Source organism: Maniola jurtina, chromosome 22 (genome assembly GCF_905333055.1).
Source record: "Maniola jurtina chromosome 22, ilManJurt1.1, whole genome shotgun sequence".
Lineage (NCBI taxonomy): Eukaryota > Metazoa > Arthropoda > Insecta > Lepidoptera > Nymphalidae > Maniola > Maniola jurtina.
The window spans coordinates 6,958,772-6,972,087 of NC_060050.1; the positions used below are offsets into that span (position 1 = coordinate 6,958,772).

At 36.1% G+C, this 13,316-nt stretch overlaps 1 protein-coding gene across 6 annotated transcripts in view; it reads right to left on the bottom strand.

Annotated features, from left to right (window-relative positions):
- LOC123876728 (semaphorin-5B) overlaps window positions 1-13,316 on the bottom strand; it is a 65,836-nt gene that overhangs the window by 31,900 nt on the left and 20,620 nt on the right. For all 6 annotated transcript variants that reach the window (XM_045923050.1, XM_045923055.1, XM_045923054.1 and 3 more), the window contains exon 3: window positions 9,419-9,521. In XM_045923050.1, coding sequence (XP_045779006.1) covers window positions 9,419-9,521 — 103 coding nt within the window. The remainder of the gene's footprint in view (window positions 1-9,418; window positions 9,522-13,316) is intronic.

Genomic DNA, 13,316 nt, shown 5'->3' on the forward strand with positions numbered 1-13,316 from the left:
ACTGACCAAACTAACTAACTAACTATCAAACTGACCAACCTAGAGTTAGTCTTGGACTATAGGTCTATGGTCTTAGATTGGTCAGTTTGAACACAGTGTCACACATTGGATAAAATTATTATATTATAATAGTCTCGAATCTCGATCTATCTATTTCTATACTTATATCTAGATATAAGTGTTCTGAGTCTGATCCTAGGATCTGAACTCAGAAGTCTAGAACTCTTGCTGTGGGATCAACGCCAGCATTTCGACACTTTTTGTCTAAGATTTAATTCTGCTGCCTACTTAGGCCAAGGCTAAGTTGATAACAACTGCGCATCATAGCTTCATAATCGACCGAGCAAAGCAAGTTCTTCGAGGCTACATGACTTAGGTACTTTTGCATTTGCAGAACATAATAAGCATTTTATAATGTTTTATAGTAGCAGGCGTTACTTTGCGGAAGTCCCTGATATAAGGACAAGAAATTAAAAACAAAGCTTTAGTGAAAAGATGTAAAAAAAGATTGCTAAGGAATTTTTTCTAGTGTGCTATAGGCGCGATGTCTATCGGGGCGGACCACTAATATAATTTTATTATTAGGTATAAGTCGTCTAAAGCAAAAACATTTAAGTTAAGTATAACATAACAACAACATAAGTACTTACTAACATTAAATTAATACTAGATATAAAATGTAAATAACTTAAAAAATAATATGTAAATAATTAGGATTAAGATAAGATAAGGAGTAAATAAAGGCTATTTATATTATATTATATTATTATATTATATTTATATAACATAACAAGTATAGTTTAACTCATGTCCGCTGTTTGATTGCATATAATGATTTAATTAGCGAGCTAATCTTGTGAAAGTTAGCTCATGATTGAATTCAAAGCAGGCGTTTTCATCAGCTCTCGTTAGGTTACCTAACTAGTGGTGCTATTAGAATACTTAACATCCATTTAGTTAGGTCTACCTACTTACTTATTTACATTCGACAGGAATAAGGAAGAACCAACTACTAAGTATGTAGTAAGTAATTTATTCGTTAAATTAACCTTAGATTATGACTGCTATAATATGAGAGATTTTTTTTTTTTTCATTTTTTATCAAAATTTAAAGGATAGTAAGGTATTATTAGACAACCTACACTTTAACTAGTAGGTAGGCAGGTACTAATCTTTTGTATCTCGAAATTGATTTTGATACCTATCAAAATCAATTTCGAGATACAAAAGATAAGGATCTTGTTTTTGAGTGAAATTAAAAAAAGAACACTAAACCAAACAAGAAGAGTTGGGGTTCTAGTCTCAAGACCACAATATTCCTAGCACAAGTTTGCGTAACTCGAAACTAAGTTTATATATAACGCGTCAAAAGCAAAATAAACCCTTATTTCAAATCTTCTTCTATAAAGTAACTGGGCTCTTTACATTTTATTGTATTTTTGAAAAATGTTAAAACTACGCCTACTATGTAGTAAGGAACCGGTGGACGTAGACTAGGTAACCCACCACCTTGTAGTGTGGTAATCGTTTCAAAACATATGATTCACCGTCGAAACTTATCATTTCACCATCCATTGAGATGACGACTAGGGAGTAGAGCTACAACAAACGGATACCTAGTATCTACCTACATATCCTTCACCAGCTAATACAACATTTTAAACAACCACAGTTACAACATACTCGTGGATGCATAGGTGCAATTTGCAGCAACCGCACTAATTAACCAGCATTCACACCATACGAAACAAGATAGCAATCGCTGATTCAATTCTTGCAAGTGGTTAGTATGCATTAGTGCTAACAGATCCCGTTATACTGAGCTTTGTTCCGATTAGCTCCGGCGATTGTTTACTTAGGAATTCTCGGGTCAAAAGATTTTTTGGACGGCTTCTATGTGCCTTTAGTGTTTTTACTTTTTAGACAATACCCGTTCATTAAGGTCTGCTTCTATAATACCTTAGCCCATACCACATCCTGAAAGAAATAACGAAGAAACGTTGAACAGTGTCGAGAATAGCTTAGGTCTTAAAAATCAAACGGAACTGACGTCTGAAATCCATAAGACCATTAGTTTGGACCTCACTGTTTTAACTAATTTTCAAGTTAATGATAAGCTACGTTAGGTAAAGAAGAGGAAATTAAAAATTGGGTAGTCCTCTAATATTGGCGAGGCACACGGCTCGAAGGAAAGTGAGTAAATGATTGAATAGTGACCAAACCTGACCTACTAGAGAAGTCTAGCGCGCAAAGAGACAAATTGCACAATTTCTACCATGGTATAAGGTAGAAATCCCACACAAAATGTTCTGATAGAGGTACTTTAAAAACAATCGTATTTGGTAGTCGTACTAATCGTGACCTTTGGTTTATAATTGATGTACTAAGCCTAATCAACCAATTTACATACAAAGCCAGTTTACTTACATACAGTTTACTTATTAGTGTACCAAGGTCTCGTGTTAGGCAAATTGGTCCTAATTACCAAAACAGTCGAAAATAGACAAAAATATACAAAGCTTATGCAACTATGCACATTATAACCCACACTTCTCGGAACACAGAAACAGAGAAAGTTGGGCGTGGGATTTATTGATAGATAGAAATATAGGTCTTACTAGCTTTTTCCCGCGATTCTACGTCCGTGTGGATTTAGGTTAGCGTGGTTAGGTTAGGCAGTAGGAAAAGGAACCCTATTTTTCAGGATAAAAAGTAGCACATCGACAGTAAGCTGTACTATCTCAATTTTAACAACCTTATCGTATGAAGTAAAATATTGCTTTCTTTAACTAAATTATTGTATATGCCTGCATTTTTGTTCCAATCTAGAAAACTGTCTTGAACGGTGACACTGCGAGCGAAGTACGATATAGCATAAAGTGAAATCGCCAAAATTTTGAGATGTGATACGTTACCAGTACACAGAATCGATAATTAAGTAATTTCCATTACCGAGTGAAAAAGTACAAACCAACAAGAGTATCTACAATCTACATATTCGCGTTTAGTCATAATATATTCTTACCTACGAATAAATAAGACGTGAAAGCGGCAATTCATAGTATAAAAACAAAAAAAAACTTTACACTTGTAAACAAACACATTAACTTGTCAATGTGAAATACGAATCTTAAACAGGCATTTATTTTATAGGTTTTTAACCAAACGAGACCGATACTGATATTGAATTCATACAAGTATGTAGGCGCTATTTGAAATAAAATCTGCCCACTTTATGATAGCTTTTACTATTCAATGTGAGTCTCTCATAAATGGAATGGTATGTAATATAAATAAAAGCAATAAACGGTGGTGCTGGTGGCCTCAAAGCTATATTATTTTTGCTTAGGTTCATCATCATCATCATCATCATAGTCAACCCATTATCGGCCCACTACTGAGCACGGGCACGGTATCAGAATGGGACAGGTTAGTCCACCTAGCCTTTAAATAAAAAAAGATATTATTTAAATAAACCCACCTTTAAATAAATAAAGATATTATTATTATCCTAGCTGACCAAGTTCGTATTGACGGACTTCACATATCTTTGAAAACACTACTTATGGAGAATTCTCAAACATGCAGGTTTCCTCAGGATGTTTTCCTTAACTGTTAAAGGAAGTGATATTTAAGTGCTTAAAAACTCCAAAAGTTAGAAAAGCATGCCCAGGATAGACCTTCCGAATAAGAGGCTAACGTCTTAACCACCAGGCTATCACCACTGTGCTTAGATTATTATTTGCGTAAGCAAATTGCTTCTCACAGGAAAGCGTAAGCGACGACACACACTCAACGAAGTGTAAGTGAAGTGAAGAAAAACACGACTCCGGTAGCAACTTGCGTCTACAAAAATAAACATAGGTACCTAGTGCGAGTAAATCAAGTAGGTACTGAGTCCAAACTGAACATGAGGCGTTTGACTGCGCATTCATCATGATCAACCCATTTCCGCCCCACTACTGAGTACGGGTCTCCTCTCAGAATGAGAAGGGTTTAGGCCATAGTCTGCCACGCTGGCCCAGTGCGGATTGGCAGACTTCACACACCTTTGAGAACATGGAGAACTCTCAGGCATGCAGGTTTCCTCACGATGTTTTCCTTCACCGTTAAAGCAAGTGATATTTAATTGCTTAAAACGCACATAACTGAAAAGTTAGTGGTGCGTGCCCGGGATCGAACCCCCGACCTCCGATTCGGAGGCGGACGTTCTAACCACTAGGCTATCACAGCTATCTGACTGCGCATTGCACAAAAACAATTGCAAATTCTGTTCAACAGTCATCAACACGCACTGATAGTTCATTCGACATCTTTGCAGCAACAAGCAAACGTCTTCTTTTACCACATCTGTACTTATTTTGAATTCTGTGGATATAGCCTGACATGCAAATGACGCATCGCGTTGTGTATGCTTAGAACTTAAAAATTAATTACTAAAAACATATTAAAACATATAAGTATATCCTTCAAGAAATCTTCTGTTTTTACGTGCCCTTACGTTCATAAATGTACAGTAACTTTTTAATTAAAATTCTTTTATGAGTTTTAATGTTATGAGCGTAAAGATTTATGTCAGTTCCAGATTATATGGTTTATTGGAACCCTCAACCACCGATGGAAAAAATAATCTTTTTTTTCCATAGTTGGTACCTACTTTTTTCATGCGGCAGGTTTTGGATCTTTACCATTTGTTTCATTTTTTACGATACCTAGTACTTTTGATTTTGTACGTACCATTGTTCAAAATGTTTTGCCAAATGGTTAATTTTATTATTTAGAAAAAAAAGTCAAAAATGTAAAAAAATGATCTAAATATTATAAAAAGGAAAAATTCGTTTGTTAGTTTGTAATCGATATAACTCTGAAACTACTGAATCGATTCTAATTAATTCTTTCGCCATTAGAAAGCCACTTTATCCAGAAGTAACATAGGCTAATAATTACGAATAAAATATATTTAATATGTTCCGCGGATCAAATCGCGGACATAAACTAGTTTGTAATAAACAATAACGGGAGTTTACAACAAGATTTAAAACAAATATTATAATCTACCTAGATATAATATCTATATAATAATATATTCATGCGCGCGTTGAAATTGTATTGAACGGAATGAATCCGTTATGAACCTGTTCCACTGATAAGAAACCCTATCTTCTCATATCAACTTGACAAACAGGTGAACGACTCAAAAAATCGTTTTATTTTCTGTTTAATGTTAGCGTAAGCTCTGGATAAACAGAATTATCGAATGATTTTATCTGGCCCATATAACATCATTTTAATTTATTTGTACTACGATTATCTACATTACCAAAACAAGCCGTACTATGATTGATGTAGATATTAGGGCTTGGCGTCTATAAGACGATCGGTTCTGTATTAAAATTTAAATTAACTTTAGTACCACCAATGACTGTTAACGTCCATTTTACCTTGACGCTAAAGTGTATTGACGATCGTCTCTATCAACGTTGGTGATAATTCTTGTACTAAGGCTATAGTCGAAATAAAAATAGGATAATGAAATCAAACAAGATGAAGGATGCGCCTTGCGCTATGCCAAAGCATTTTTTATAGCTAAATAGGCTTGCGCTTGATTGCGATCACACCAAACAGGATATGATGCAGCCTAAGGTGGAGCGCGCCTGCCCAGAAGGTCCCTACTCTTTCTTCTTTTGAAGGTGCCAATATTATAGCTAGCGGAAAAAACAGAAGCCGGAAGGTATTCCATATTCTAGCAGTACGTATTAGAAACGAGGAAGTAAATCGCATCGTACGAGTCCGTGGGATTTCGACTATGTACGGGTACTGACCTTGGACCTCGCAGTTCGATAGTAAAATGGCAAGGGGAGAACTAGGTCGAATAAATTGTGTCTCAGCCTCACTCTTTTCTGTGGGTGTGCGTTACGCCTTAGACCCGTTAAATTACCATCATCATATACAAAACATAGAATTCACTTCAACCCGTTATGCATCAAGAAACACGGTCGAATGTCAGCAATCGATTATTCATAGAGAAAGAAAGCGTTTCTTCAGTGGGTTCCTCCTCATACCGTATACTTCCAGATAAAATGCTATAACTATGTCGTGAGAAGTAAGGCAAATTCACAATAAGCTTTTTATTCCATGACAAGGGAGCGTTTATTAACTGTAATGGTAATCTTGGAAGCGCTCTAACCTGGAAGGGTTATGGCATCTTATTAACCCCATCATCATCATTATATGTCAACCCATCGCCAGCCCACTACTGAGCATGTTCTTCTCACAAAAGAGTTTAGCATATAGTCCTCCACGCTGACCAAACGCGGTTTAGCAGACTTTACACAACTTTGAGAATATTATGGAAAACTCTCAGGCATGCAGGTTTCCAGACGATCTTTTGCTTCACCGTTAAAGTAAATAATATTTAAATTGATTAAAATGCAAATAGCTCCGAAAAGTTAGAGATGCATGACCCCAGACCCCACCGGATAAAAAACCCGTCATTTTAACCACTAAGTTATCACCACGTTTTTATTAAGCCTATAATACCTTATGCCTACACACATAAACTTCATCATTTTATGCGATAATATTACAATTCACTTGAACTTGATGCTAAGGTTTTGCGAGTAAGGTGGTAACTGGCCACGGCCGAAAATATAGCCACCAGATGAGACTAGAGCTAGTAAAAAAAATATGAACATAAGAACATAAGCATACAAATTGATACATCCGAAAACCGAACACGGAAACTCTCATAGCATGCTGTGCCAGAGAGATGGTCAAAATAATCACCTCTGAATTGAGATGTTCCCTTCCATAAACGTAAATTGAGGCTGTATATAATGAAGAATTTACACGTCGGTTATAAATGTCACTTGAAGTTAAATCCATAATACTTAATAAAAAAAATCTCACTAATAATAATATTATACTGTAAATTCGAAAGTAAGTTCATCGGTTCGCTGCTTCTGTAACGAGCTACTTTTTCTGACGAAATCTGGGAAAAAAATTTCACGAACGAGATAATACCTATTAAGCTATAATTCCTATATGATTTACGCGACTTCATCCCCATAAGTTTTTAAAAATCCCGTGGGAACTCTTTGATTTTCCGGGATAACAAATAGCCTATATTCGTCTCCAGAATGCAATAGGTGATGCCAGCGCTTTTTTTTTCGGTGTGGTTTTGGTTTTTAAAAATTCCGTGGGAACTCTTTGATTTTCCGGGACAAAAAGTAGCCTTTGTCATTCCCTGGGATACATGATATCTCTGTGCCAAACATTAAAATTTTTCAAACAGATTGTACATACACTTTTGCATTTATAAATATAAGTATGGATATTTTTTATTTGCAACCTCAAAATATATTTTAGTCTACTAGAACCTGGCTTTTTGCAAAAGTTTCTCGGTAATAATAACGAAATTCATAACCCTTACATTTAAACTGCAACTAAATTATATTTCAAACAGACTCTTGATATAAACAGTAAAAATCATCAAGCTGCATCAGTAAAAATAACTTTATTAAAAACAGAAAAGATTTGCAATTTTCTTTAAGAGGGGTCTCTCCATCACTCGCTTCATACAAACGTAGTTCCGATTTCATTTGAATATTAAGCAACCAATGTCCATGAAATTTTGCAGACATGTTCTAGAAACTAATATCTGTCTGTTACGCGGTCTTAAAAATTTACATACAAAACTTTGAGCCCCTGTAATTTTAAAACTACATATTTTTAGAAAAATGTAAAACACCACAGACACAGATATCAGTTTCTAAAATATGTCTGCAAAATTTCATGGACTTTGGTTGCTTAATATTCAAATGAAATTGGAACTACGATTGTATGAAGCGAGTGACGGAGAGAGCCCTGTTAACGAGTGAAAGTATAAAAATAAAAAAAATTGAAGACACAATCATCCGACGATGTGATAAACACTATATTATACGCGAGTAATTGCCGACAAGTTATACTCGTACCTATAAACAGCTTTACCGCAATCGAGTTATTTCTTTGAGATCTTCGAATTAATTTTAAATTCTTGACCCTAAAGTCACCTTGTCACTGACACGGAGCGGACTCTGTAATTAGCCTTAGTACGTGTTTAAACTTTGCAAATCTCCAAAACTTTGATGGTTTTAGGAGTTTCTTTATAAAGTTTACAAATTATAAAAGTTGTCTTAGAATAATTATATCTTGGAATACCATTGGTTTCCTATTAAATAAAATAGAATAAAATAAATTCCAATATGTGTAACGTCAGAGGGAAATGGAACTGTATACTCATTGTTTTAGCATCGTATGTGCATCCTAGTGCCAATTTTCATTTTAAAAATTGTTCGCTAGCGATGCTGTCTTATTCACTGGCATATAGTAGGTACCTAGTACCTACTGTAGAGAAATTCAAAAAATTTCGTTTTCCAAAAATATAAAATCTATGTATATAATCAACAATAGATTCGCAGCGATTCCCAAGCGCATTTAAGAAAAGTGCGAAAAGCGTCAGTGCTTTTTTGAACAGATCCACAGTTCACGACAGTTAGGGAACGTGTAACAAAACGTCGAGGCTTCGATGTCACTGGAGGCGTCAAATGTTAGGCGTCACTTGACGCAGGTAGCCCTAAAGTAGCCTTATTTTTCTTTGATTTTACGACAACATAGCCTAATATGTGTTTGATTGCAGAATCAAACCGAGAGTTCCCTTACTTTAATTCACTCTGATAGAACGTTGAGGATGCAGACTGATCAAGTGATAGATAGATAGATAGAAGTCTTTATTGCACACAAAACATGTAAACGAATAACACAGAAGGAAACAGAAAAAACAATTGTGTGCAAAGGCAGCCTTATTGCTTAAAGCAATCTCTTAAGTGATAATGCGTTTTACGATTCTGTTTCCGGGAATTAAAGAAATGAAAGTAAAGTAAACTTGGGACACTGTTAGATCTACGAATAAATATTTGTGGCGCAAGATAACATAATGTAAACCAAGGCAGAGAGTTGTGATCTGGGAGAAAAAGCCCGATGGGCTGACGATATCATATCAGGACTGAAACGGGAAGAAAGTAGACTGTAAGTAATGTTCGACAAGATAAGTAGACTTAGCTAACACGACAAATAGATTCGGAACAGATAGAAACAGGAACTCTCTACTAGTTTGGCTTTAACTCTAAACTTCCCTTTAACTCTTCAAATACCAACAAAAGTTGAAAATGTACAAGCAAATAGTTACCGACGTGGAGAATTTTTTTATTGTAACAGTTTTATGTGAATAGATAAATGAATTATTTAAAACTATCCAAAGTATTCTTCAGTACAATAATGAATTGTGCACAATATCTTTAGAGTAAGTATAAGGCGAAGATAAGTGTATAAGGTTAAATGAATAGCATCATGGATGAAATATTTAATCAGTGCTCACCTTGCGCCCACTATCACCTGGTCCCTTGCCACGTCAAACAGCAGTTGCGAAAATGATTTGCCGTCCTTATCTTCAAAGATATCGCTGTCTGACGCCAACAGGTCTGGAAAGTACGAGATAACGCATTATTTTTATACATTAAAATATATTATAAGCTAAGAATAGCTGGGCCATTTGTTTTATGCTTCAATTACTAATGATGTATCTACACTAGGCTACAGAACACCAACGAAGGAATTGGATGCTTGATAGGCAACTTTTGCAGATCCGCGAAAAAACTATTAATTTTGACGTGATCTTCTTCACCCCCCATGTTCTTGATTTTAAGTCGGGGTATCTCTACTAAACCGTTACTGGTAGTCTATCACATCACACTAATATTTAATAACGTACGTCCAAACTATAATATTTTGCGCGAACCGAAATCCATCCAACGTTAATCCAACGTGACTCCAAGAAAACCCTTCGTTTGTGTTTTGTGGGAGGATGTGTAAGCAGCCTAAATAGATAAAGGTTTTGATACAATTTTGTCTATATTCAACTTTGCTAATAAGGCATTACGATTTCCATCTGACATCTGCACTACTTTAAGAAATAAAGTAATTTCCCCTCAGAATTAATGATTATCCCATCTTGCCTTGAAGGCATCTTAGATAAGAAATACTAGAAATATCAGTACCTTAATACGAGTTTACATATCTCGATAACGTTGAATCATTTCAAGTATCGTGATACTATAACGTGAAACTCAAATAGAAGATTTCGTATACCGGGCACGTGCCAAAAGGCGTTCAGTTATTAGTAAGGACTACTTATTTGCGACGCTTACGTTTTAGATTCTGGGCCCATGGTCATCGGTCACGAAAGCTTTTATTAACATCGTGATCAATAATGCCAATTTTTGTAAATATTAATTTTTAGTGATAAGTTTTTCTTTTTAATGTAAAAAATAAATAGCAGATCGAGTCTTCCGTTTGAGTCTAAAATTTTACAGCTAGCGCCCCTACCAGAAGTGCACTTTATGAAATTAATATGAGTATTGAGTACCTACATAGTGTACGACTACAAAATAATGAGGCTTAGGTCAAGTTTATAATCGAAATCTATCAGCGTTGTCGAGACGTGCCAACTCATACTAGGGTAGGCACTAGGCACAGTACGATAATAATCCATTTAACCGTGAGCATTACGTGGTACCTACTACTATAAAACAGAGTTATTTCCAACTTCGTTTAATTACAAGTTAAATCCTAAGCTAATTATTTTATAAATCATGTCTGCGTGGAATTGTACCAAGAATGTGTAGAACATTTCCGTGCAAATGACTAAGATTACTAGGAGTAAAAAATGAGCTTAGCACCTAAACAGGCAATTTAGTGCTATGCCAGATGTTATTCGAAATAAAAAACTTTGTAAGACGATATAGATCTAATGTTAGGCGCCGATCTCACTAGCAGAGCTCAGAAGTATATCTACACTAAAACATATCATAAAGAGGTTTTGTAAGTATGTTTGTAGGAAGTTATCTCTGGAACTGCTGAGCCAATTTTTTAAAATTCTTTCATCAGTAGAAAGCTTTCCCTGTGAAACCTCATAGAAATGATCACACTAATATTATAAAGGCGAAAGTTTGTATGTGTGTGTGTGTGTGTGTGTGTGTGTGTGTGTGTGTATGTTTGTTACTCCTTCACGCAAAAACTACTGGATGGATTTGGCTGGAATTCGGAATGGAGATAGATAATATCCTGGATTAGCACATAGGCTACTTTTTATCCCGGAAAACCAAAGAGTTCCCACGGGATTTCGAAAAACCTAAATCCACGCGGACGAAGTCGCGGGCGTCAGCTAGTTGTAAATATGGGTGTAAGTCTGAGAGCGGTTACGCACTCATCCGATCCGAGACCGAGAAAATAAGGATATAAAAAACTCGGGCCGAACTCAGATATTGCTTACACACATCTTACCCAAATCCAAGCTATTCAATGGACATCTTTGACATATCTGCGTGATATATATTCGATTTGAATCCGAGGCACATCCGAGATATTCTCATGGATGAGATGACGCAGAAAACTCGGACGGCAGTAAGAGCTAGTGCGTAAGCTACCATACAAATAGTTCTAACTTCTATGACTACTTCCGAACGTATTTTCACGGATTCGGATCGGATGCAGTGCTTAATCGCCCTTATTTAGATGCTGATAAGATGTAAGAGGAACAAGTTAATGCTGCTCCAGGATAAGTTTATGAGATCTCGCATGATGGAAACAAGTTCTAATGAAGTGTATTTATAACCGTTGTAGATATGGTCGGTCTAGTATGTAGGTGTTGAAAGTTCTACAAACGACATCCTGCGATACATTCGCGAGGTCCCTCAACTTCCTCACGCAGATAGGTACCTACTCGTATGTAGAGTTAACTTTACTATTGAACCCAATATATTGTACAGACTAGATAATGCCTGCGACTTCATCTACGTAAGTTTAGGTTTTCAAAAATCCCATGGGAACTTTTAAATTTACCGAGACAAAAAGAAGCCTAGGTGTCCTTTCCTGGGATGCAATCTATCTCTAAAGCTGTGATAGCTTAGTGGTTAGAACGTCCGCCTCCTAATCGGAGGTCGGGGTTCGATCCTGGGCACGCACCACTAACTCTTCAGTTATGTGCGTTTTAAGCAATTAAATATCACTTGCTTTAACGGTGAAGGAAAACATCGTGAGGAAACCTGCATGCCTGAGAGTTCTCCATGTTCTCAGTGGTATGTGAAGTCTGCCAATCCGCATTGGGCCAGCGTGGCAGACTATGGCCTAAACCTTTCTCATTCTGATAAGGAGACCTGTACTCAATAGTGGGGCGGAAATGGGTTGATCATGATGATGATGATGAATCTATCTCTGCATATCGAAATCGGTTAAACGAATGAAAAGCTAGCAGAGAGACGGATACACAGATAGACAGACACACGCATTTATAATATTGATCTGGTGAGATGTGCTGTTCTAGGTGGATGTGTTCTTAAAAATAATAATCCTAAAGATACGATCAAAAAATATTAGGTACAGCAAATTGGTCGTGATTGAAATTTTAATACCTTGTTTCAGAAACTACTAGCTTATCCTTTGTAACTTTCTTTTCGACAGTAAAGTAAGCCAGTATCACTGGCTTAGTGGTCGATATTCGGTGGCAATAATAAGAAAAAAACCCAGCCAAGTGCGAACCAGACTGGCGTACCAGGGTTCCGTACTCGGGTATTTTTTCCGACATTTTGCACGATAAATTAAAAAATATTATGCATAGAAATAAATAAAAATCTGTTATATAACATACAGGTGAAGCCTTTCATATGATACCCCATTTGGTATAGTTATCTGACTTTGAAATTTGAAAATACTAACTATTTAATCAGTAACACATTTTCATTTTTTTTTGTGATGTAACTTCCACAAATTCACGGTTTTCGGATTTATTCCTTTACTTGTGCTATAAGGCCTACCTACCTGCCAAATTTCATGATTCTAGGTCAACGGGAAGAGAACCCTAAAGGTTTTCTTGACAGACACGACAGACGGACAGACAGACGGACAGGCAGACAGACAGACAACTAAGTGATCCTATAAGGGTTTAATTATTTCTTTATATGGATGGAACCTTAATAAGTAAATGTAATAAACAGTAGGTAGATTATTTCGCAATCATTCTATAAAACGGCACAATCAATAATATTTAGCAAGACCGCCAGGATAGAGACGTAATTTCAATAATGTTCACGACTCGAGAGATTTCTCAAACGCTCTTAAGATTCTTGTCATAATCACTAACCGCGCTTTACTAGTTTTATCGAGGTCGTTCCAGCATTTAGAAGATTATAAAGAAGGTCTAACGCAGACGCCCGCTTTTT